Raw genomic sequence first — 24,227 nt, forward strand, 5'->3', positions numbered from 1 at the left:
ATACGTAAAAAAACCGCGCTTTTGTTTCGAAGGCTCTGTGAGTGTCCGTGACGCCGTTCTGGTCAAAACGGCCCCGTCTCCAGGTCACCTGAATCAACGGGGCCAACTTTGTTCCTCTGGTAAGAATCCATGTCGAGTCCTAAGTAGTTCAGTTCCTGGTTATCAGCTCACCGATTTCCCTCCCACAAAATAGCTTTCAGCCCAACTACTTCTCTACTAGCTCACTAACTCTTTGCATTGAAAATTTTCCCCTTAAAGCAGAACTGGAAACCCGTCTGCCCCCCACGAAAGGATACCCCGCTTCCTATCATCGGCCATACTGTTCCTCTTCATCCTTAGTCATAAATACATTAAGGCCAACATAACAAAAAAAATCTCATAAGCACTGAAGGTCTCGGCAAATACAAAACCGCAGCACAACCCGCTCCGTGGGAACCTGCTGCCACAGTGACCTACAAACTGGGCTGATTGGTTTGCAAGTTTCTACACGTATCAAAACTGAGATCGCTCCTTCCCTCCTTTGTTTCAGTTTAATCTCTCCTCTGCGCATGTGTATGAAGTTCTTTTTCCCCCCTTTTCCTTCGCTCTCTGGCAGCCGGCTCTGTCAGTTGTTGCCCTGTGATTGCTGCAAGGCTTTGTGCATGGCAGCGGAGGCAGAGGAGGGTTTGATCCAGGGGACAGTTAGCAGGGAGGAGGTGGTGGTGGTCGTCATGGTAACCTGAATCATCTGCTCGTTTTGTATCAGTCTAATGAGGGTTTTGAGACGTTCCAGTGATGACTGAGTCCCTTTCTGCTGGGCCAACAGGCTGGTTTTTAGCTCTAAGCATTTCTGTCAAATAAAGAGAAGGGGAGGGGGGAGAGAAGGAAAGACTGAGAATACATTCAAATTGGTGTCAAACATTTCTCCAAACATCCTTTTGTGTCTTGAGCGCACGTCCTGCTCAAATGAAGTACATTCTCCTTTGGGGATAGCACAACCACAGCTTAACGAATCGAGTAATCACCAGCACTACATAGGCGGCGGCAGCTGCCTAAGGTAACAATATTCACCCCAGTCCAAATGCATGCAGAGGACGTTTCCAACCTCATCCTGTAGACAGCCTGGCAGAAATGCCTCCTGCACCCCAAAGGGATTGTTGGCATGGGATTGGAATAGCCATATAACTGGAAAGTACCGAAGCCACCAGAGAGGTCTCTAAATCTTACCAAAAGGCATTGATAAATGCTTGAGGGATAAACCTCACCATGACGCATTTTGTACGTGCCACAAATTTTAGGGAGTCAGTACAGTGAAAATAAGGTGGTCTCTCTGAACATGATGTCAATATCTTTCTGGCAGAAAACTTGATCTATGATGCTACTGTTATACCACTGCAGTCACAAGGAAGTCTTTTTCCGACGGGGTGGCCAAACTGCACCCGACAATCACTTGAAATGTTTCATACAAACCTATGTGAAAATTAACATGACAGCAGGAACCAAACGAAGGCATCCCAAATCTCCTTCTTGGAATCATAGAATCACAGAATCGTTTAGGTTGGAAAAGACCTTTAAGATCATCGAGTCCAACCATTAACCTAACGCTGCCAAGTCCACCACTAAACCATGTCCCTAAGTGCCACATCTACACGGCTTTTCAATACCTCCTCTTCTCCAAGAAGACATAAGGAGGAATTGGTAATTCTCCTTTCCCTCCCCAACCCCATGCTGCTGCAGCTAACATCCCATCCTTTACACTGTCTTCTGGCCTGAGAGGGACTACACAACAGACCAAAACCCTGAGCCTGTCTGCTAGATGGAATGGGAGGGTGGCCTCTCTAATATCTGACACCTCCTGTTTTCTTTCTCCCAGTGGGCCCAGGGGTCTGGCAAAACTGGTTACTTGGCTGCAGATTGCTCCTCTTTGGCTATGGTCTACACTACCCGGGGTAGGGGGGTAGTGTCCAGTCCTGGGGAAGGGGGCAATGTGTGGAGCTGGTCAGAGGTTGGTTTAGACAGGTGAAATCTCAGGTGAAGGATAAATCACATTCTGTTTTTCCAAATAAAACCATTCCACCTGTGGTGTGTATGAGTTTTCTCTTTAATGTAAATCTCTGTTAAGGCAAATGTCAGAAATGAAACTGATCTGTGCTAGAACACCTTTAATTGTTTTTCTCCTTTCAAGTGGATACATCTCCAATAAATATAGTCATCAGCTGATATTACCATTTAAATAAAACAGTGTTGCCCACTGAAAGAACACGATTCTGCTTAGGCAGAAATCTTACTGATTTCGACAGCCCTGACATATACCTGATAGCTGACTGTATCCCCAAATGCTTTTCTTTTTCCAAACACCTCGTCCCACTGCACTCTCCTACCTACTGAAGATATTCTGTACCCCAGAGTCACTTCTTCATACACATGTGTTTTTCCATTAGTGCTGATGGCGGCTGTACACACTTAAAGGGAATATTCCCCACTGTGATGTCTTTTAATAAGTTATTGCTTTTCCTTCCACTCTACTTTAAATGTGATAAATATTTTAATACACCTCCTCTGGATAACTGTAGTGGTAAAACAACTAGTGACCAGTTACTCCTGCAGCTGCCACTTTGATTTTTCCAGGGTAAGGGAATTTCAAATATTTATTGAGACTGCCACGCCAGCTACCTCTTACGAGTGGGCCTGAGGTGAGGTAGCCCCAGATAAGTCCCTTCAGCCATGAAGGATAGGAATTATGGCTTTGAACTCAACCCACTTATATACTGGCAGAGACTGGTCCTCATAGCACAGTCTATGTGGGTGACATCTCCAGCCAGCATTTAGCTTTGAAATGAGTTCACAAAGAAAAGGATTGTGAATCCCTTTCCAGTCATGAGGAGGTTACAACATTCAGCCTCTAAGGCAAAGAAAGATGGTTATTTCTACCTAATCTCAAGAGTTTGGAGCTAATGGACAAGCAGCTACCACTGGAGGACACGCTCGTGACTGAACTTTTCACCTGGAGAATGGAAGTGCCTTAAAGTCACTGGACAGATAAGAGCTGTGTATGGCACAATAAGGCAGGCAGGCAGGCACAGCTGGGTTGGAGGGGGTTTTGCGTGCAACAGGAATTCAGTCACTGGTGATTTCTCCTCCTCAGCCTGCCAAAGCAGCTTGCTTTTCTGCATAAGAAAATCCACGTGTTTTTACTCGGAGAGATACATTCTCACACTTGAACTTCTGTAGCTTGGGAGCATAAAACATTTTCTAGCCACAAAATACCAGGTTTTCAAGCATAAATTCTTTATAAGCATCTCTGCAGGAGACTCTGTGTCCCCAGTCAGGTGTCCTACCTTCACTGCATTGTTCAGAAGTCGATCTTTTTCTTCTAACTGCCTATGCTCACTCTTCAGCTCACTGCTTCTCTTTAATAACTTTCGCTTCTCTTCTTCTTTGACTGTGGAGGAATAAGATTAAGGATGCAGAAGTTAAGAAAAGGACATATGGCAAAACCGTGCCCTTGACAACAGAAGGCAGAAGCATGTACTTTGGAAGCTGAGTTTCAGGTCTCATTTGCCTTTTGTCAGCAGGTACAAGCAAATAAATCTGGAGTTTCTGCTTGCATGCATGCATCTATGTCAATGGCTAGAACCCAGGACAACCCAAAAGCTATAGTGAACCTTTGGGATGAATTAAAATTAATCCTTAGACCACATGTGGTCCTGGAGGTCTCCAAAAAAGAGGCGGATGGTATTTAAGAACAGGCCAGCCACCTGCAATGGCAATAGTTGAAAAGCACAATTGTAACAGTACCAGACCTCTGCAAAGCTCCTTACAAATATGATCTAATGCCCCAAACTGCCCATTGCAAAAGTGCAACAGGGAACTAAAAAAGAGCAATGGTCAATTGCTCAAAAAGAGCACAGGTATCATACCACATCTGATACTGAGTTGATATTACTGTAGTATCTGAGACACTAGTCTGGCATCATGCTACATACCCAACTGCATGGCTCTGCCTAACCTGACTGTGTCTCTCTGCCTCCCAGCCTGATATGACTCTGCCTCAGAATCCCATTTTCAGTCCTCCTCTCAGGAAGGCACCACTTTGATGACAGCCTCCACCACAGAGGGAAGTTCCTGAGAGATCAATCTCAGCTTCCTTAATGAGAGAAGATAGCGACGGAGCAGACCGTGGGGAAGGGGAGAGAAAGTGACCTGCTGTTCCCAGCCACAGGCCCCCATGGCCCTTTGCTTAATGTCATAGAATCATAGAATTGTTAAGGTTGGAAAAGACCTCCAAGATCACCAAGTCCAACTGTTATCTTAGCAATTTAGGTTAAGTCCATCACTAAACCATGTCCCCAAGCACCACATCTACACGTCTTTTAAATACCTCCAAGGATGGGGACTACACCACCTCCCTGGGCAGCCCGTTCCAATGCTTGATAACCCTTTCGGTGAAAAAATTTTTCCTAGTGTCCACTCTAAACCTCCCTTGGCGCAACTTGAGGCCATTTCCCCTCGTCCTATTGCTTGTTACTTGGGAGAAGAGACCAACACCCACCTCGCTACAACCTCCTGTCAGGCAGTTGTAGAAGGCAGTAAGGTCTCCCCTCAGCCTCCTCTTCTCCAGACTGAACAACCCCAGTTCCCTCAGCCGCTCCTCATCAGACTTGTGCTCCAGACAACTCAACAGCTTTGTTGCTCTCCTCTGGACATGCTCCAGCAATGCAACATCCGTCTTGTAGTGATGGGCCCAAAACTGAACACAGTATTCAAGGTTCAGCCTCACCAGTGCTGAGTACAAAGGGACAATCACTAGTCCTACTGGCCACACGATTCCCGACACAAGCCAGGATGCTGTTGGCCTTCTTTGCCACCTTGATACAATGCTGGCTCATATTCAGCATCTTTGTCTTAACATAGATCTTTGTCTTAACATGGTCATTCTTACATGCCTGCAGAAATGCAGTGTATTTTCATACTGAGGAAAAGAAGAATAATTTTTATAGGAAACAAAACTGTGACCTTTCAGGTGTGATTTGATGCCTAAGGAGCATTTATAATACATAAAGTTGAACAAGACTGGCCCCAGAACTGAGCCCTGGGGAACAGCACTTGTGACCGGCCACCAACTGGATTTAACTCTGTTCACCACAACTCTTTGGGCTTGGCTGTCCAGCCAGTTTTTTACCCAGCAAAGAGGGTAAAATCTAAGCCATGAGCCGACAGCTTCTTTAGGAGAATGCTGTGGGAGACAGTGTCGAAGTCTTTACTGGAGTCCAGGTGGAAAACATCCACAGCCTTTGCCTCATCCACTAGGCGGGTCACCTTGTCATAGAATGAGATCAGGTTGGTCAGGTAGGACCTGCCTTTCATAAAGCCGTGCTGGCTGGGCCTGATCCCCTGATTGTCCTGCACATGCTTGGTGAGCGCACTCAAGATTAACTGCTCCATAATCTTCCCCAGCACTGAGGTCAGGCTGACAGGCCTGTAGTTCCCCGTATCCTCCTTCTGGCCTTTCTTGTAGATGGGCATCACATTAGCAAGCCTCCAGTCAGCTGGGACCTTCCCTGTTAACCAGGACTGCTGATAAATGATGGAGAGTGGCTTGGCAAGCTCCTCTGCCAGCTCCCTTAGTACTCTTGGGTGGATCCCATCTGGCCCCATAGACTTGTGAGCGTCCAAGTGGTGCAGCAGGTCATTACTGCTTCCTCCTGGATTATGGGGGGTTTATTCTGCTGTCCATCCCTGTCTTCCAGCTCAGGGGACTGGGTACCCTGGGCATAACTGGTCAGACTATTAAAGACTGAGGCAAAGAAGGCATTAAGTACCTCAGCGTTTTCCTCATCCTTGGTGGCAGTGTTACCCCCCACATCCAATGGAGATTCTCCTTGGCTCTCTTTTTGTTGTTAATGTATAAGTAAAAATAATTTTTGTTATCTCTTACAATAGTGGCCAGATTGAGTTCTAGCTGGGCTTTTGCCTTTCTAATTTTCTCTCTGCATGACCTAACGAGATCCCTGTACTCTTCTTGAGTTGTCTGCCCCTTCTTCCAAAAGTCATGAACTCTCCTCTTTTTCCTGAGTCCCAGCAAAAGCTCCCTGTTCAGCCAGGCCAGTTGTCTTCCTGCCGGTTCATCTTATGGCACTTGGGGACAGCCTGCTCTTGTGCCTCTAAGACTTCCTTCTTGAAGAACGCCCAGCCTCCCTGGACTCCTTTGCCCTTCAGGACTGTCTCCCAAGGGACTCTCTCAATCAGTGTCCTGAACAAGCCAGTCTGCTTTCCGGAAGTCCATGGTAGTGGTTTTGTTGACCCCCCTCCTTACTTCGCCAAGAATCAAGAACTCTGTAATTTCATGATCACTAAGCCCAAGACAGCCTCTGACCACCACATCTCCCACCAACCCTATTAGTAAACAGGAGGTCAAGCAAGGCACCTCCCCTGGTGGGCTCACTTACCAGCTGTGTCAGGAAGTTGTCTTCCACACACTCCAGGAACCTCCTAGACTGTTTCTTCTCTGCTGTGTTGTATTTCCAGCAGACATCTGCTAAGTTGAAGTGCCCCACAAGAACAAGGGCTAGCAGTTGTGAGACCTATGCCAGCCACTTGTAGAATGCTTCATCTACCTCTTCATCCCGGTTGGGTGGCCTATAACAGACTCACAGCAGGATATCTGCCTTGTTGGCCTTTCCCCTCATGCTTACCCATAAACACTCGACCTTATCATCACAGTCGTTGAGCTCTATACAAAAGAAACACTCCCTAACATACAGAGCCACCCCATCAGGTATCATGTCATGATACCTGGTAGCATTACACCACCTCTTTAATATTAGTGCCATGAAGGACTCAAATAGCATCTCCCATCACGACCAGAGAATCCCTTGTCATTAGCTGTGTTAATCCCTACCTGTTTTATGAGTAACATAGGAGTGAACAATAGCCAGAGTTCCAGTCCATGGCACATTGTCATCTTTCTTTAACACCTATAAGCCCAGGAAACAATAAAAAGTTAGGACTCCACAAAGGCAGACATTAATGTTTTTCTTCCTCCAGCCTCACAGCTCTGCAGCACCAAATCTAGGGTCCTTGTCTCAGAATTTGCGAGCTAAAAAGTAAGGAGACAATAACTTGAGTAGCACTCTCCATCGGGGCTTAATCCTTTGCACATGACTATAAACAGCACTGCCTAACAGTGCTAAAAGGGGGTTACAAATCCTCTGTTTCTTGTTGCCGTGGCTGGAAGACATTTTTCAGCCCCTGACAAGCAGACCTCCATGCTGTCAGGACTGTTGTCTTCTCAGAGTGGGAGAAGTTGCTGGTCCATATGAAAATGTGACTGCACAGATCTAATCCTGGGCTGCTCTGCTCTCTGCAACTGCATGACAGAATTCCCCCTTGACATTTTCAAAGGAATTTTCAAAGGAACGTAACAGTGATCTCAATGCCAAACACAAAGAACTCTAAGGCACAAAATCTAAGCCTCCACTCTACAATTTAGTGACACTGTACTGTTTTAGTAATTGTTTTCCTGTTCATGCAATCAGCATTATTCACCTCAACTAGACAAATTAGCATTTCTGACATGACTATGATAAATAGTTGTGTGTAATAAACATGATTTAAAGAAAGGGAATTGTTCTTCTCCCAGCTTTCAGATCCAGTGGTGAACAGTGTCTCCTTCTGCACAGTCTCCCTCATCTATAAGATTTACATTACCTGTCTGGCAACCCTACCTGCTGGTGGCTTCATTGTAAAGAAGGGAAACAAAGGAAATGAAGACACATTTTAGAAGGATAAATCTCAGCAGATGTGATTACAGGGAAGCTAAGGCACTCAGTGTTATGTTCTAATTCTAGGACGATGAAAATATCAGAAACAAATGCTGCAAAGTGTACTAAAAGCCTCTCGGTATTACTTTAGCTAATGTGGTCCCCTAAGCTGTGACCGTAGGTTAGATTAGTTTAGTGGTACACAAATTTGAGGTTTCTCCCATTTACTTCCCTTGGCATGCTATGCTCCATGTATCTTACCTTCTGTTGGCACTTTGGACAGACCCAAACCCCCTTGGGGGCAGTTTTGAGGGGCGGGTCCAAGCAGTTGAGGTGATATGCTCTGGGACACGTGCCACAGGGCTGCAAGTTAACGCCACGCTTGCAAGCAGTGCAGTGTTCATCGTGGTGGATCTCATTCTGCAAAAGAAGGATGGCTTGGGTAAAGTCAATCCATTGAGAACTTCTCTCTATACAGCATTCAAAGCCTCTGTTGCAGCAGATGGGCTCATTCAAACACAAAATCTAATTTTTAAAAGGACCCTGGCCACTGTAGAAGACAACAGAAATAATGGTGTATGATAGCAACAAACACAAACGAACAAAAGAGCCAGAAGCAAGTTCCATAAATTGAAAGAGATAGAAAAAATAAAACCCACGTAATCAAACACAGGAGGGAGTTGATTAATAAAGCCAGCTTGTGACACAGGAATTATTTCATTTGGTTTTGATACTGTGTCACTCCAAGACATGTATCACCAGGCACAGCTCTATTCCAAAGCACGGGCCAAAGTCAGTGTGTGGATCACTTGTCCTTCAAGTCCAAAGCAGAAGGAAGCAAGCAAGGACAAGTTTCTGGAGAAAAAGCACAGTTTCATGGTTTATGCCCATTGCCTCCAAGAGCAGCTAGGAAACCTGTCCACTCCAGTACAGCCTTTTGCTATGTACCCTCTTTTGTCAACTCCTCTAGAGGGCTCCTCTGCCCCTCTATTCTCCCTCGCATTAATTGTTCCCTGTTCAGCCTTGCTCTGACAACCTTTCTCCAATAAGACTGATTAGTACTTTGTCTGAAGCAATATATAAAATGAACTAAGGCTCATCAACAAAGTTACAATGTCATGTAGTAAATTGCTATGCTAATCTGGTGGCAACATTAATTACTCTTTGTATAATTAAGTGCATTTTAATAAAGGAGATACTGATTTTGAAACTCTCATGGCTTGTGAATCATTATAAAAAAACCCTAAATTTTCCTAGTGCTTTTCCAGGAAGGAGAATAATAATTTTGTACCTTTGTTAATTCCAAAAGCATATTTTCATTTTTAGGGATATTAATTATAATCTTTCATGATAGTTTTAGTCAGACTTATATCTTGAATTCCAACTCAGTCTTGTCAAAAAATCGCTCCCCAAAATATTACTCTGTAGAAATTACCTGCTCAAAAAGTCTTAATTTTAACCTCAATATAAAGACATTTAATCTATACAAACAGGAATGGTTACCCATTTTTCTTAACATTTTCATTAAAATCACAAAACTGGACTAGCAATTTCTCAATCAGTGGATTCTACAAAGGGATTAAACTCAAGCTTTACATATGAAAGCCCAAGAGTTCGTCTCTTCGAAATTCTAACTTAGAGGCTCAAAGATTTAGTTAAATGGGAAATGTTTCACACAAGCAGTATGATAGGCAAAGAGAATACTGCAATTTCGTACCTTGATAGAGACCACAATAACCAGAAGCAAGCACGGAATTACAGGGTGATGAGAAAGATGCTTGGTAGTACACAAATTTTGCTACACATACCTTCCAGAATGGATCCTCATTTGCTAGCACACGAAAGAAGGGCAGAGAACAGATTAGTGGGAAATACGTCGCTGCAGTGAATGCTAGTTCTCAGCTATGGGAGTAATTTTAGTCAAGCTGTGACACAGGAGATCAGGACATTGCCAAAATTAACGCGGGCAGGAAAGAATGCAACAGCAAGCAGTGGAATTAGCATGTGAGATTTAAAAATTTACATTGCAGGAATCCTGTGTCTGAAGATCTGACACTAAAAAGTCATAGTAAGAGAAGCACAGACTATTTCAAACTTTCAAAAATCTTCATGCAGACCTCCTCTCTGCATGTTAGTAGTCCAAAAGTCTCTCTTAAGGACTTCAGCCTGCTGGGTGATGAACAGTCTGGCCATGAACCAGCAAGGCACTTAAGCGGGTGCTTAACTCAGAGTATGAAAGTGGTGCCACTGACTTATCGTTAAACACGTGCTTAAATGTTCAGCTGATTCATGGCCAAAATGTGCGGCTTGTGCAACTGAACTTTATGTTACCATCAAGTCTTTATTATCAAATGACTCCCACCCAAACTGCCAAGATTTTCTGACCTTCTGATGAACCAAGTCTGTAGTGATTGCATTCACAGCCTGGTAAGAACAAGAACCGTCAGAGCTCACTGGAAAGCAGGCCAAGCCTTTCATGAAAATATTTGTGAAATTCATCATACTTTGGTCCAAAAATAAAAAGCCAGAGAATTTTAACAGCTTTATGGAAACTGCACAGTGGGTTCTAATTTTTGTTGCTGATGTGCAAGACATTGGTGCACACTGTCCCAGCGACGAGCAGCTGATGGAGAGGCCTTTCTTTGGAGTAAAGTGGAGACAACCAAACTTGATATTTCTGTCCTTCTGTCCTTCTTCAGCTCTCTCTCCGATCACAAATGGGAATATAGCTGCCACAGTATGATCTCTCATATACAGACCAACCTGGGAGTCGCTCCCTGCTGTTACGCATTTGTTTTAGACATGGATGTACGCATGCATGTGAAGATGCAGACACATTCACACCACACACGTATGTAAGAAGAGGCACATAAGAACGAAGGAACAGCTTCACCTAAGTTAGACCAAAGGCTATAAAGCCTGGGGTCCTTTGCTAACAGCATCCCGCGCTGCCACTCATGCACAGAGTGCAAGGACAGGGCAAGCACAGAGTAAATTCTTCTACTCCAGAAATATCCTGCCAGATGCTAGCTGTTTATGGGCTTTCCTAACCTGGAGTTCACATCTTCATTTTTATATTTAACATCCTTAGATTTTCCTTCCATCAAGTTCTGTACTTTCTCCAACAATTGTAGCATCCTTTGGCAATGAGTTCCATAAATAATCACTGACTTATAAAATCTGTAGGTGTCAGCTCCTTTACACAAATACACACACAGGGATCCACCGCGATATGACACTGCGATTACTCAGGGGATATAAATGTTACTCAGATAAACAGGGGGTTGATAATTGAAGAGTCTTTTCTACAAATGATACATGTCAGAGGATGTGACCTCATCTCAGGTAAGGCATTTTCAGATAACTGAATCTTGATTAATTGACATTTTGCCGAAAATTTACAAGAATTGTTCTCTTCTGCATTTCTGGAAATGACAGTTGTTTCCTGTACTTTGTAGGGACTTTTTTTTTTAGTTTGTTTATTTCTCTTTTCAGCTCACTTTTACTACAAAGTTTTAAACATTTTAAAACATGCCCACTTCTGCCTTCTAGTTGCTGAAAAATTAAACTGAAGAACAATTTTTTTAAACGAGCATTTCATAAAAGAAGGGGTGGTCAGCTCTGCGCTGAAGGTGGACAGACACATCATGGCCATGCCAAGCTCCCCGGCACAGCATCTGCCTTCGGTTCAGAGCTTGCACAGCATCTAGCACCATGGCGCCTGGTGCACATAGCTATTAAACCCCTACAGAGGTGGGGAGTTCTGCTGTGAAGAAGTCCAGATTAAAATTGACAGAGTATGCAGAATCTCAGCACAGATTTTGGATGCTGGAAAAAAACCAAAGATACAGGACTCAAAGAGGAATTAACAAGTAAGGAGAGAGAGTGCTGGTTTCCAAGCGGCTCTGAGACAGCCGCGCCACTGGAGCTCTGTCACCTGCCTACTTCCTTGCAAATAAAATGGGAAGCACGTGGCAGAAAGAAGGTCAGAGATATCAAACCCTAACTTAAACGAAAACCACTGAGGGGCTAACAGCACAGCTTGCTGACATTGCCATTCTCTCCCGGTTTTCCCATGTGTTTACATGGGAAAAACAAGCGCTATGATAAGACAAATAATAAATTATCATTTTAATTTTGAAGATAAAACTAAGCCAGGAATAATGTCCTTTCCACTGGGGCTCACATGAGCATGGGCTCCTCCTAAGAGGCGTGTCATCATAGCTGTTTACCGTGTAATAACCTCTCATGTCCTCCGAGACCCTCTGCATTACAGGCATATGGTAAGTAAGGCAGTTGCCTGCATCCAGCACATGAAATTTTGAAGGTAGAGAGGGGCACTGCGGCATTCAGTGGGTGATCCTGTGGTGCAGGAATTCAAGGCAGGGGCCAGAAAGGTGAATCTCTAGCACTAAACATGACACTTGGCAGGGATATCAAGCAAACATTAAAAAACTGTCAAAACTTCATGTCCGAGTTGAAATTACTCCTGTAAATGCTCCTGATACTGAAATAATATTTGGCTTAGAAAAATGTCTGTCTTCCCCTACCTCAAATGCACCACAGTAGAGCCTAAGTTATAAAGGCATCATGAGGGCAAGGACATAACCACATTTCTTTACTGGCTTTGTCTCATCTTCTGACATGCAAGTCAAGCTTTTTGCTTTCTCTCTTTAAATCCTACATGGGCCTCGCCTGAAGAACTAGACTGTACTCTGCGTTCCTGTTTCACCTCCCACCTCCCAACTCTTTGCCTTCTCTATATGTTGCATGTTTTTCCTGGAATGGTTTTCTTCACACGAGCATCATCATCATCCCCAAATGGCTCCTCTGAGTTTTTAATTCTCAAGGCTTTACCATGAAATTTTCAGCATTTGAAGTTCTTATAAATACAGGATTGAAAGGCATCTTCAAGGCCATCAAATCTAGATTTATGGCTCCAGCTCTTGGAGTCAGAAAAATTGTGTGGGTTTCAGCTGTTGTTTTTAGACTAAAAGGTATGGCAAATTTCTAGCCCTTAAGGATGGACAGCAGTTTCTTAAAGCTGATGAAAAGGGGCAAATGAAAAGCCCAGAATAGTAATTATTTTTTAAATCCCAATTTTTCAATAGATGTTTTTAAGTACTTGGGGTTGACAACACTGCCTTCTTCAATCAGTCCTCTCACTGCACGGTGCTTACAATACTAGAGATCAGATTTTCCACTGATTGCAGAGCTTTTGGATCTGTTTCTACACAGTTTTGACCTTAAGCCTTATCCTTCAATTGTTTTTGCAGGCAAACCGTCTATTTTCACTGCACACCAAAAAGTGCCGGGACCTTACACAAAGTAATGCCCTATGGTACCCTAGCAGTAATTCATATGAAATCCTACTAATAAATATTTAATATGTCATTAGAATAGTGGTATATTCATTTTAAAATATGCTTACCTCTTGTTGAAAGGAACAAGGGGTTATTCAAATAATTTGATGCAAGGCGCTTCCGCTACAAGGGAAAAGAAACAAACAACAGTGTCATTGAAGTCTTCTGGTTGTCTCTTACCATTTCATATTAACAATCTCCACGAGCTTCCCTCATACATAACCAACTATCCAGAAGCCAGTTTTGTGACTTTGAATATTCGTCGCTTATCCCCTGAGACGGTCATACAAACAGCTGTATTATTTACCTTTCTGACAAGTTCTTCATGGAGCAGCTAGATGAGCATTAGATTTTATTAACCAGAGAGAAATGCAAATTGCAAATGTTATTGACTGTGTTTCATGGTATGTTCCAGAGGTCAGTAAGAGCAAGGCAACAGCAACAGTAACCCCAAACCTAGCAGATAAACAATGTCCATAAAGGAAAATCTGCACAGTAAATTGTTGCTTTGAGATGACATCTTTATTTGCGTATGTAGAAATGGTGATGGACTTCCCACCTGCAGAAGAACATGTCACCTTCTGTGACACTTGCCTACAGTTTGTAGGAACCTATTGCATTTGCAAGCAATGTATTGGGGCCTAAGCAAAATATTTCTCTTTCAGAAGTTAATGTGTATGACTTCTAGGAGCTGGCAGCAATTTCAATCTGCTGAGGTCACCAAAGATTTTTCAAACTTGCAAACACAGACCACTGGAAACCTGACTGAGATGATAAACTAATTTAATGTAGCCCATTGCCAACTTCTCAGGTGGTAAAAGCTGTTGGTCAATAGCAAGCCGGGCTTCATTAGCAGTCTATATAAGCCCTAATTGTTTCTCTGAGCCATCCAATACTGGTAGAGCAGGACTGGAAACAGTACCATTTTCCTCCATTAGATGTTGTTAGACTCTGCTTGGAGGAAAATTAGAGGGGTTTTGCTAATAAATGATTTATTCTGTGGTGAGTAAACTGTTCTCTTATACACGGGTGCCTGCCAGTCTGTTAATGAATTTTGCATAGATGCTTCTTCTTTCAAAAAATACCTAGCCTGAAACTTAACCCTTTCCTATGAAAAAAAAAAAGAAAAGAAAAAAAAAAGCTACTTGAGTGGGAAAATAGAATGGTAACTCATCTTTTTTAAAGAAAAAAGCTTTTAAAAGAAAAAGCACCACATTCAAGTGAAGATATAAGATCGTGATCACGTTTTTGTAATCAAGGAAGTTAGCATCACTACTACAGATGCTGAGCTCCTGCCGTTTTGAGGGGCGTTGGCAAATAAAAAGTCTAATTTGTATGCAATTTCAATTTAAACAATCATGAATTAAAGATCATTCAGTAGACAAACCGTAAATTAAACTGCACCAAAATGCCTGAAATGCCACAAAATACCTCAACTCACTGATTAGCAAATCAATCTGAGCAGCTAATTGATCAGAGAAAAACCATCTGCTTCCATTTTACTTGAATGGCATTCCCCATGGTCAGTACTTAATGACAACTCCTAATGAGGACACAGCTGATCAGCCACAGGACTCCTTCACAGACATTTCTTTCTCCGTGCCATCTTTCACTTTAGGATATGCTTTTGAGAACAGATAGAATGCGAGGCATGAATTAGGGATGCAGCAGACCTCCTCCATCACCTCCTCCATCCCTGCTCCAAGATAATTGAGTTTCTCACAAACACCGATCAGGCTGCAGCCATGAAACTCTGCTGCAAGTATTTTAACAAACTCATCAAGACAAAAAGGTCTAAGAGAAGACACTACTAATTTAATGCTAGCAAGGCTAAGGTCCTGCTGTGTTAAATACTGGATGTATGGACGTTGGTATTTGCTCTGAAGAGATCACTGGAGAAAAGTTGAGGAGTTCTGAAGAATTCAAGTGCCCAGAGCAGCTCTGGGGTATAAAATCCCCAATACTTTCAAAAAAAGAACAATCGAGCCACTAAGCAGCTTGGCTACAGTGGTGGGTTTCTTCTGAGCCTCATCTGTCTGCTGCCTGCCAACCAACACAGAAATCTGAAATGTTGGCATACCAAAAATTCTGCATTGCTTGCACCTAAATAAAGAAAAATCACTTCCTTTAGGCTTAAAGAACTCAGAACATAGAGAGATCTTGCTTGAATGGAGTTTCATTCCTGTAGGAAGTTCAAATAGTAACCCCAAACTGTGGTGAAATTTTAAAGGTGGAATTTTAATAAGCTGAAAAAATGCACATATGTCAGTTCAGACAAAAAAGAACAATTTCAGAAAAAGTTAAGTCTATTTATATGCTGCTTTTACACCAGGTTTTCAATCCAATATTACAGAGGAATGAATTTTGCTGCTACTATAAATGTAACAGTGCAAGCGTAACAGACAACAGAGATTATCCAGAGCATTTTATTTTTAATTATGCATTATTATATTTATTATGCAGGCTTCCATACCCCCTGCAGAGCACACTGATTCTTAAACCAACACATCTCTTTTATGAATGTCGCTAATAAAAAAAGCAAAGTTCTCCATTTATTATTTGGCACATTGGAAAAGAGAAATAGTGATGTAAGTTTGAACATAATGCAGCACTTCTGTTCTTCAGTTCTGCCCTAAAGGAACTGTTTGCGTGGGTGAAAGAGTAATTAGGTCCCACATTAATTTAGTCCTTTTGGCCTTTATTAAAACTAAGACGAATTCTAGTTCGAAGCAAGTGATGTTGTGGGGTGAAAACCTGTTGCTTAGCTACTGAGATGAGATCTTTTCTTTCTTTTCCACATCAATATCTCTTCACAAGTAAATGTGTGGTTCTGCATTCATGTATACTTTTGTAATAAGAAGCACTTAAACCTTTTATTGACATGAAATAGAACTGTGTTAAAAAAAAGTGAATGATAAAGTACCTCTGTTTCCAAGAGTCCACTGTAGGCTGGATTTGCTGTGCTTCTTCTCTTTCTTTCCTGACGCTTGCTCTGGATTTCTGTAACCATGGAAAGAAACATGAATTGTGCATTTCTCATTCATCAGGGAAAAATGTAGATCTAACTTGTTAAGCAAGATGCTCTTACCCTCAACCCCTTGGGCTTTGTGTTCAGTTTCAGTTTCTAAAGTATAATTGGGTTGCATCAGCATTGATATTTGCAGCAGTTCAAGGTTTGACATTAATAAGCTTTTCCTTGTAAGCTTTAGAACACAGGCATTTTTTATTTTTTCCCTCCTTCAAGGCGGACTTCTGCTGCCCTACAAGATTTTTATTATGATCCCTTCAGACACATATTCAGCAAGCATCAACAGCGAGCTTTCAAAATACTACCAATGTCTGCTATTAACAAAAATGAAGCATTTAAAGCAGTTAAGCCTTGTAATTCATATCAGATGAAAGCATAGAGATCCTTTTAAATTTAATTTACATTACTTTTTCTCTGTGGAGGTTAGAAAAAGCACAGTTAGAATGGCATGGCTAAGATTCAGTTCTAACTAAGGGCGTGATGAGTTATCCATCCAAAACCATACAACTCCACCATCCTGAGCATGCAAAATGTTGTTGTGAGCTGTACACGCGTCTGTGTTGCTGGAAACAGCAGCGCAAAGATGGTCTCATTGAATTGCCGTCCTGCTCGGAAAAGGGTGAAACACAAGAGAACTCCCTTCTGCTAAATGGTAGCACCTATTCGAGACGGTACTTGCTGAGGACTGCATTTAGCAACAGTTAGCCATGCGCACACTTCTGTAGACACACACAGAAAGAGTGAGTGGCTTCCTCGACCACTGAAATCATAGGTTTAATGCTACTTTTATCTGAGCTAGGATTTAATTTCTGCCACATGGCATTTCTTTTTCCAGCTCGCAATGTCAGTTCAGAATGGTGAGATTATTACAACCATGTATTTTAGAGCCTTTTAATTTTGTTAAGTATTATATAAGTATTTATTTCGATAAGTAAGAGCAGACATACTTCAGCAAGGAGAGCCACACATTCATCCCATGATGTGAAGTGTGCACAGCTAGGCTGATGCTCTATTCCAAAATACTTCCTTCATTCATATTGTAAGGCGAAGTTTAGGCTCTGCACTGAGGTGCCAGAGGGATCTTGTTAGCCTAAATGCCCCTGCGATGGTGATAACTCCAGTCTGTCTTGCTCTAAGGAACTCCCTCAGAATGAGAGGAACTGGCAGGAGCACTAGCTTTTCAGCCCAGAGGACCAGGAGCATACCCAACAGAAACTCAGGACACCACCTGGTTCTGCAGAAGGTCTGGCATTTTCCGTCAATGTCTGAGCTAAAGAGGTCTATCTCAGAACATCCTCAGCGCCAGAAAATGGCCTTCAGGATACTGAGCACTATCTCCCACTTGCAATCCTACAGTAAGATACAGTCCAGCTTTCAGGATGTTTATGATACATGGGAGTTGGATACCCAACACACAGTTCTGGTTTCCAGGCACCCTTTCCAAATGTTGATCACTTCCCCACAGAGTAAAAGGGGCCACGTACCACTTCAAGCATTGCTCCAGTAAATGGTATTGGTATTGTCGGTCATGTCTTGGGACATGGTGTCCCTAGAGACAAGGCCAACACTTTGCATGGATTTTGTACTGGCCTGAGTTGCAAGGTATTGATTTGAAACTTTTCATTTGCAGAAGACTATTGGCTAAGCCGCCACCCTTGGAGTGATGGATGTATCAGAAGGAAACTGGGTAGACAAGAAAAACAGAAGAGCAACTACTTGCATATTCTGGCTGGGTTTTCCCACTGGCACAGGAACATGTCACCTCTCACGCTCAGAAGGTGTCTTCTCCTACGGCAATTCAAAGAGTACAGGCAGGTCTGTCTTGACAGTCTGACATGAGCTAGACATATGCTGCCATGTGACTCGGGGAGCTACACAGAATCTCACACCAAGAAACGTGTGATCCAAGGCTGCACCGAGACATGTGATGAATGCCATGACTGCAACCACTGCCAGCATTGTATTAACATCTTCAGTGCTACGCAGACTCCAAACCAGAGGATCTTGTATGGGTAACAGTTCTGTCCTACTGTGAAAGTATATCCTAAGAAACACTCATCTGGTTACGCTGAGATCTCCATCCTGAAGCTTCCAGATCTTTTGGAATCCTCTAAAGGGAATCGGGCCTCAGCAGCAGGGTAAGTGCTAGACACAGATCCAGTAGCCTGCCACAGACCCGCCAGAAGAGAGATGGCTGTTCTTGATGTCAGCATCAGTTGTAAGGGGAATGCTCTCAAGGCCAAAAGGTGACAGAAATGTCACAACAGAGGAACCCTGGTGCCTTGATGCTGGCACGGAAATGGAGGATGTGGCCCTCCACTCACTCTTTGCTTTGGTCTCAACAGCGTGAATTTGGAGACGTGGTTCTTGCAGCCAGGCTCAGTAACCCACGCTACGTGGTCAGTGAATCCAGGGCTTGCAGCATGGGCAAGAAAGCTGGAGTTAGGGCATACCAGGCTTAGTCTTCCAGAAGTGGTCACAGGGATACAAGAATGTGACTTGTCACTGGCCCAGAAAAAAAAAAACAAAACAAAAAACCAAAGAATTTGACACAGCAGGGTTTTCTGTGTCTGTAACTGGGTTGAGTATCTTCATGAGAGGACTGTGCTGGGTCTGTAGCTCTCTGCCCTTTTGGGACCCAGGTTTAAGAGAGAATTTCTTCAGTACATGCTCTCACCAAGGCAACAGAAATATTTGATGGTGTCTGACTCACACATGTGGTAGATACCTGGAATGCAGCTTTGGAAGAGGCACCGCTATGGTACAGAGATAAAAGCTGGCTGGGGGGGAGAAGTAATAATAGTGGGAATAGATTGGGGGGGGCGGGGAAGAGAGAGAGAGTAATGAACTGAAACGGCTCTCGATATACTCCGCCCTATGCAGCCACCAGGGAGGGAGAGCACAGTGTCAGCACTTTATTCATGGAAACAGTGAACAAAAAATAGCCATGCTTGTGATGTAAGGAGTAAGTACATCTAAGAGTATATCTGTCAAAAATCACACCAAGATAGAACAAAAGCATATGCTGGTATACTATCTGTTGTCACTTGTTACTTCTGCTAAAAAGTATTGTGCATGTTTCAAAACAGGGCTTAATAAAGTAAAAAGAATTTGGTTTAACTGATTAAAACATTCCAGTAACCTAGATGGAAATATTTCAGGGTTTTTGTTTTGCTACGGTAGAACAAGATGTGCATTTTTAGAATGACCTGACCTAAAGAATTCTTTTAAAGTTTTGCTTTCTATCTCCTTTTTTTCTTTTTTTTTTAAACACAATGGTAATGCTAAAAGGTGTTCTAATAGCCTAGAGAAAAAGATTTATTACAAACATGCACTGCATCATAGAGTTGGGCTATCTTATTCCTTTTTTTATTAATTTAAAAAAATATAACCCAAACTGAAAAAACCCCCCTCTAAACTGTAATACATTTGACAGAGATGAATAAATTTGAAGATAGCTTTGTGTTGGAGGCACAGCTTGAATGAGCTGCTGCCTTCATCAATAACCAGCCTGTATGGTCATTCTATGAGGACGGTAATTACAATTTATCTGCAGGGAGAGCCGTACCTTGCAGAATGTCAGCCACTGGAAGCGGCTATGTTCATTTACTGGTAAAGGCCTCAAAAGATGCCTCACACTCGGGCTCTGCAGAACAGAGCTCTTTTCCCAGTAAGGGGAAAGATGCTCCTCTGGACGCTAGGTGGAAATGCTGCTAGGCTGATAGAGAAATCCATATAGAAGTGGATCATAGCCCTTCACCACAAAATTAATGAATAAAATGAGGAAAAGCAGTAACACTGTGAATTAATGATATCGAGTGAATAAACTTTTAATGACCCAATCTTGATACAGTTTAATTCCAAAAATGTGAAATTGAGAAATACGTTAGAAGTACTCAAATAAACTGAACTGTGTAATGACCACTGCTTCCTGATAAACAGCAATGGCTGATAACCATAAATATGACATAGCACTAAAATAATAACCTTTAGCATCTGAAAGCTATAAGGGTATTTTTGACAGTTGTAATCACCAATATTCATGAAGAAATACCCTTCCCATAGTAAATAGCTCTTGGTGGGAGCCATTTATTCAAAGCTAGTAGGAATACGAGAAGTGAATTTGTCTTTAAGAATTGAGTGTGTAGGATTAGTATTGTAGCAGTTAGGTTCAAAACGTGCTTCTCCGCACTTGTTGTAGAACAAACAGTGCAGAGCGGTACTTGGCGTTTTGAACATAAGCATTAAATCCACACAAACAATTTATTAGTTCCAATAAAATCAAAGGGTGAAGAACTATTCAAAACGAAGTTCTCTCTGTTGTAAGCATAATTTGCACTTCAGCATAATTTCAAATGTTGTCCTATTTTCCTTAGACAAAGAAAACAAGAACCAGTTATCATTTGCACTTTTTGGATTATAAATCTTCTCCCAAAATTGCCGTAGCTTTTTAATTTCCATTTCAATCCATTACCATTAAGGGATTAAAAAGGCCAATGGCTTAAAGTTTCTTTAAACTGCTTTCAAATTCTCAGTCACTGGGACATTAAATGATTTTCTAAAAATGCAGATTTAAAGAGGAAAGACACTGAAAAAAGGCAAAAAGACCCACAGAAAACCTGCTGCATATACTGAGGAGACCCATTGGCCCATGGGATGGGTGGTAAAATTCAATTATCATTAATATTTTTTGTGATCGAGAATCATTGTCAGCTGACACAGATACCAGGTTTTTCTCCTTATACCGGTGGAACCACACCAACTTGTATTAGCTGAGCATGTAACTAAAACACATCAAGCCATAGACTTTTTCTTAAAAACAGCTGCATCTCAGTCCATGAGAACTAACCCATTCAGTCAAGAAACCCCCAACTCATGTCACACCACTGGCAAATTTGCTGAACAAACTCTTTTTTTCCCCTCTTATCTATGTTTTCAGAAAGACAAAGCTGAGGCAGAGAAAGGTACGGATCTGCTAACTCTTGCAAGGTGGATTTGGAAGGTTGGAAAAGCAAACTGAACACTATGCGATACTGAATTTAGTTTATGTGCAATATTTGTTTGAACTCATATTCAGAAATCTAGGAAGGCATGTTAGCAGCACTCACACAAAAGCGGGATCAGACCAGAATTTTGTTTATTTTTTGGCTAAATGGGGGGAAATGGAGGGAAGGAAGTCTTTGTGAGAGGTAGCTTTCTAATTTGCTTTAAATCTTGTAAGACGAATGCAGATTTTCACCACTATTTTAAACATTATTCTGTGGAACTTTAGAAATGACAGATGATCAACTCAAATAAATGGAAGTCCATCTCACGTGGGGGAAGAGGAGAGGGCATGCTTGCTACAGAAGATCTGGGTAAACAGCTTTGAACCTTGCTGATTCTTCAACCAGATCAGTGCTGGTCAGAGCCTTTGCAGGCTTTGTGCTTCACTATCGTCCTCCAGGTGTTAACACCCTTTAAAGGACCACGATAACTAAGCCCAAATGCTGTCTTATGCCAAGCCTGCTGGTGCTGGCTGCAGAGCCAGTTCTCATGCCCCTTGCACTGTGCAATGGGATGGGAGGCAGACCAGAGTAAGGTCACCCGTTATTTTGAGGCTGAAAAGCACAATTATGCATAGATAACATTTCACCTGATTTTTCACTGCCCTTCAGAGGAGAGAATCACTAGTTCCTCTTGCTGCAGAGCAGCCAAGAGAAAAGATTTCACTCAAAAACTGAACTGTAAACCACCATATGCCAGCTTACCTTCCAAATGTTCTGTTGTAACCAGTCCTAATGCTACCATGAAGGCAATTTTCTAAGGAAAAAATAAACAGGGGTTAGATTTTCTACTACAACAATCATGGAATAAGTAAGCAAATAAATATATCTAGCACTGACAGAATAAACCCAGTAAAGGTCTTTAGAAATGTGTCTTATTGGAACGCATAGTAATATGAAGAACTTTAATTGAAGATTTGCTTCAGATATGCCTGGTCACTTGTATGACTATAGGAACTTTAGCAGTTCAGAGACTTAGAAAGCCAATGCTGTATGATTACTGATTTTATACAGCGCATGATCCAAATTCAGTCAATTCAATCAATTCAATTTCATATTGCCAGCTGCTTTGTTACTCCATTCTTTAGAGAAGTCCTTGTGGATTATTATAACTATCTGGACGTGGCACTGCTTTTCCCGGATGTGAGCAAGCTGTGTGAAGCAAAACAAGATATGACACATTTCCACTGAACAAAACTAAACAAGACATCTGAAGCATATTGGAAGTCCCCTCCCCCCAAAAAAACTTTCAGAAATTTCTCCTCCCAAGTTACAGAAAGAATATCATGTGCATGAATTATGAAGAGGTACACTGAACCAATATTTGTCCCTCAGTGGGGAGTGAACAAACATCTTCCACTGATGCTGGCAAACCCATTTTGTAGCGAGGAATCTGACCTAAGATATTACTCAGAACTCTTGTACACGATACATGCACAAAACACACCTTTGTACTAGCAAATCTTCAAAAGATGATGATGCGGTAACAGGGCAAATACTAGAGCAGATTCTAAATTTTCTGTCAGCAATTCTTCTTTGGGAAATTTTTCCTTGCGGAAAAACTTTTGCTGAAGCTTTTATTCCATCTTTTTGATGTAAAACTGGAATTCTGCTGTGTTGTTCCAAGCCCAAATGGAACTGAACTCCTTGGTTTTGAGTCACATCTGTGCTACCACGGGGCCTCAGGGATCTCCTGTTTCTGCTGTGCTGGACAAGCTCTTTGGATCATGTTACCCAAGTAGCATTTTCATGAGGTGCAATTTCATGGGAGAGACGATGTGACTACGAAACCCAAGCTATGAGGAAATACAAGCAAGCAAAGCCCACAATCCAAGTCTGATAAAGCATCCAAAGACCATAGGAGGATGCAATTATCATACTCACCCAAAATAAAATGTCTAGATTTAGGTCAAACTAAAATAAAGTGTTTAAGCGGTAGGAGGTCAAAACATTCAGTTTCAATCAAAGAAGTGTCAGGAGAACATGTTTCAACGCTTCCAAGCCAAAATTAGTTTGACCTCCTTGTTTTGTGAAAAGCCTTTTCATTGTGAAGTTTTGTGAAAAAAACTTTGCATTTCAGTTCAGGATGAAGTCAACCAGTAAGTCACCCGAACCACCATTTATTTCCTTTGCAATTCTGAGTTTCACACGGTGAAATTGTGAAAGCAAGCACACCCTCATTTTGTAGATGAACAGGTCTAATTATGAGGTGGGTTCTTCAAAACCTGAGGGTCAGGATTGGACACCTATATCCCTCTTACATATATGAAAACGTCTCTGTCAAACAGGTGAGCACCATAAGACTGGAATATTTTCTTTCCACAATTGCCTAGTATGTAATTCTCCCCATATATTAAAAATGGCGATGTCAAATCTCTTTACTGGCAATTTAGATACATTGGTGCTATATTTCTGCCTTCCATAACTGTGGTAATGACAAACACATGTGTTCGTTTGCATGTCAGACCTTGATTGCAATAACATTCACTCCTTACAGAACTAAAACACCAGCTAGACACAGCAGGGGCTCCACACCTGAAGGGAAAGATGAATATTTGATCCGAGATCCACTGTGCAGATCTGAGAAGAAAATTAGTTAACTGAGTAGAATTACAAGCTTCGCCTCGCCCCCACCAAAAAGTAACTTTGTGGCAGGATACGTCTGGGCACCTGAGCAGAAGTAATAACAAAATTTAGGTATAGAATCAGAAAGCGGGAATGGTTAACGTGCGATTGTATTTTCCCAATGGAGCACAGAATGCCTATATTACCTGAAGATTAAACTGTAGGGGGAGCATACATTTTCTGACATCTAAACTAAAATTATTTGAGTACTGGAATGCTCGCTAAACAATTTCCTCTCTTCATATTAAAATGATTTGAATACATACCTAATTAAATGTAATAACAGCATACTTGCTTAACATACGAAGAGCCTTCATAAATGGACTTGATAATTATCTCACTATTAAACACAGGAAGGGTTAGCTTTTATAGATATTTGAAAGATGGTTTCTTTTTAAAAATTCCCAGTAGAAGCTGTATTCTT

General features: G+C 42.0%; 1 protein-coding gene across 1 annotated transcript in view; it reads right to left on the bottom strand.

The window, feature by feature from the left end:
* Positions 1–604: 604 nt before the first annotated feature.
* The window catches only part of PHF21B (PHD finger protein 21B), a 168,399-nt gene continuing 144,776 nt past the window's right edge, over positions 605–24,227 (bottom strand). The window contains exons 6-13 of the mRNA XM_009648780.2: positions 21,884–21,935; positions 16,029–16,105; positions 13,174–13,228; positions 9,551–9,573; positions 8,004–8,162; positions 6,881–6,956; positions 3,318–3,421; positions 605–829 (exon numbers count right to left, since the gene is read on the bottom strand). Of these exons, the coding sequence (XP_009647075.1) occupies positions 605–829; positions 3,318–3,421; positions 6,881–6,956; positions 8,004–8,162; positions 9,551–9,573; positions 13,174–13,228; positions 16,029–16,105; positions 21,884–21,935 (771 nt within the window). The remainder of the gene's footprint in view (positions 830–3,317; positions 3,422–6,880; positions 6,957–8,003; positions 8,163–9,550; positions 9,574–13,173; positions 13,229–16,028; positions 16,106–21,883; positions 21,936–24,227) is intronic.

This window comes from Egretta garzetta, unplaced genomic scaffold, assembly GCF_000687185.1.
Source record: "Egretta garzetta isolate BGI_Z169 unplaced genomic scaffold, ASM68718v1 scaffold81, whole genome shotgun sequence".
NCBI classification, from domain to species: domain Eukaryota; kingdom Metazoa; phylum Chordata; class Aves; order Pelecaniformes; family Ardeidae; genus Egretta; species Egretta garzetta.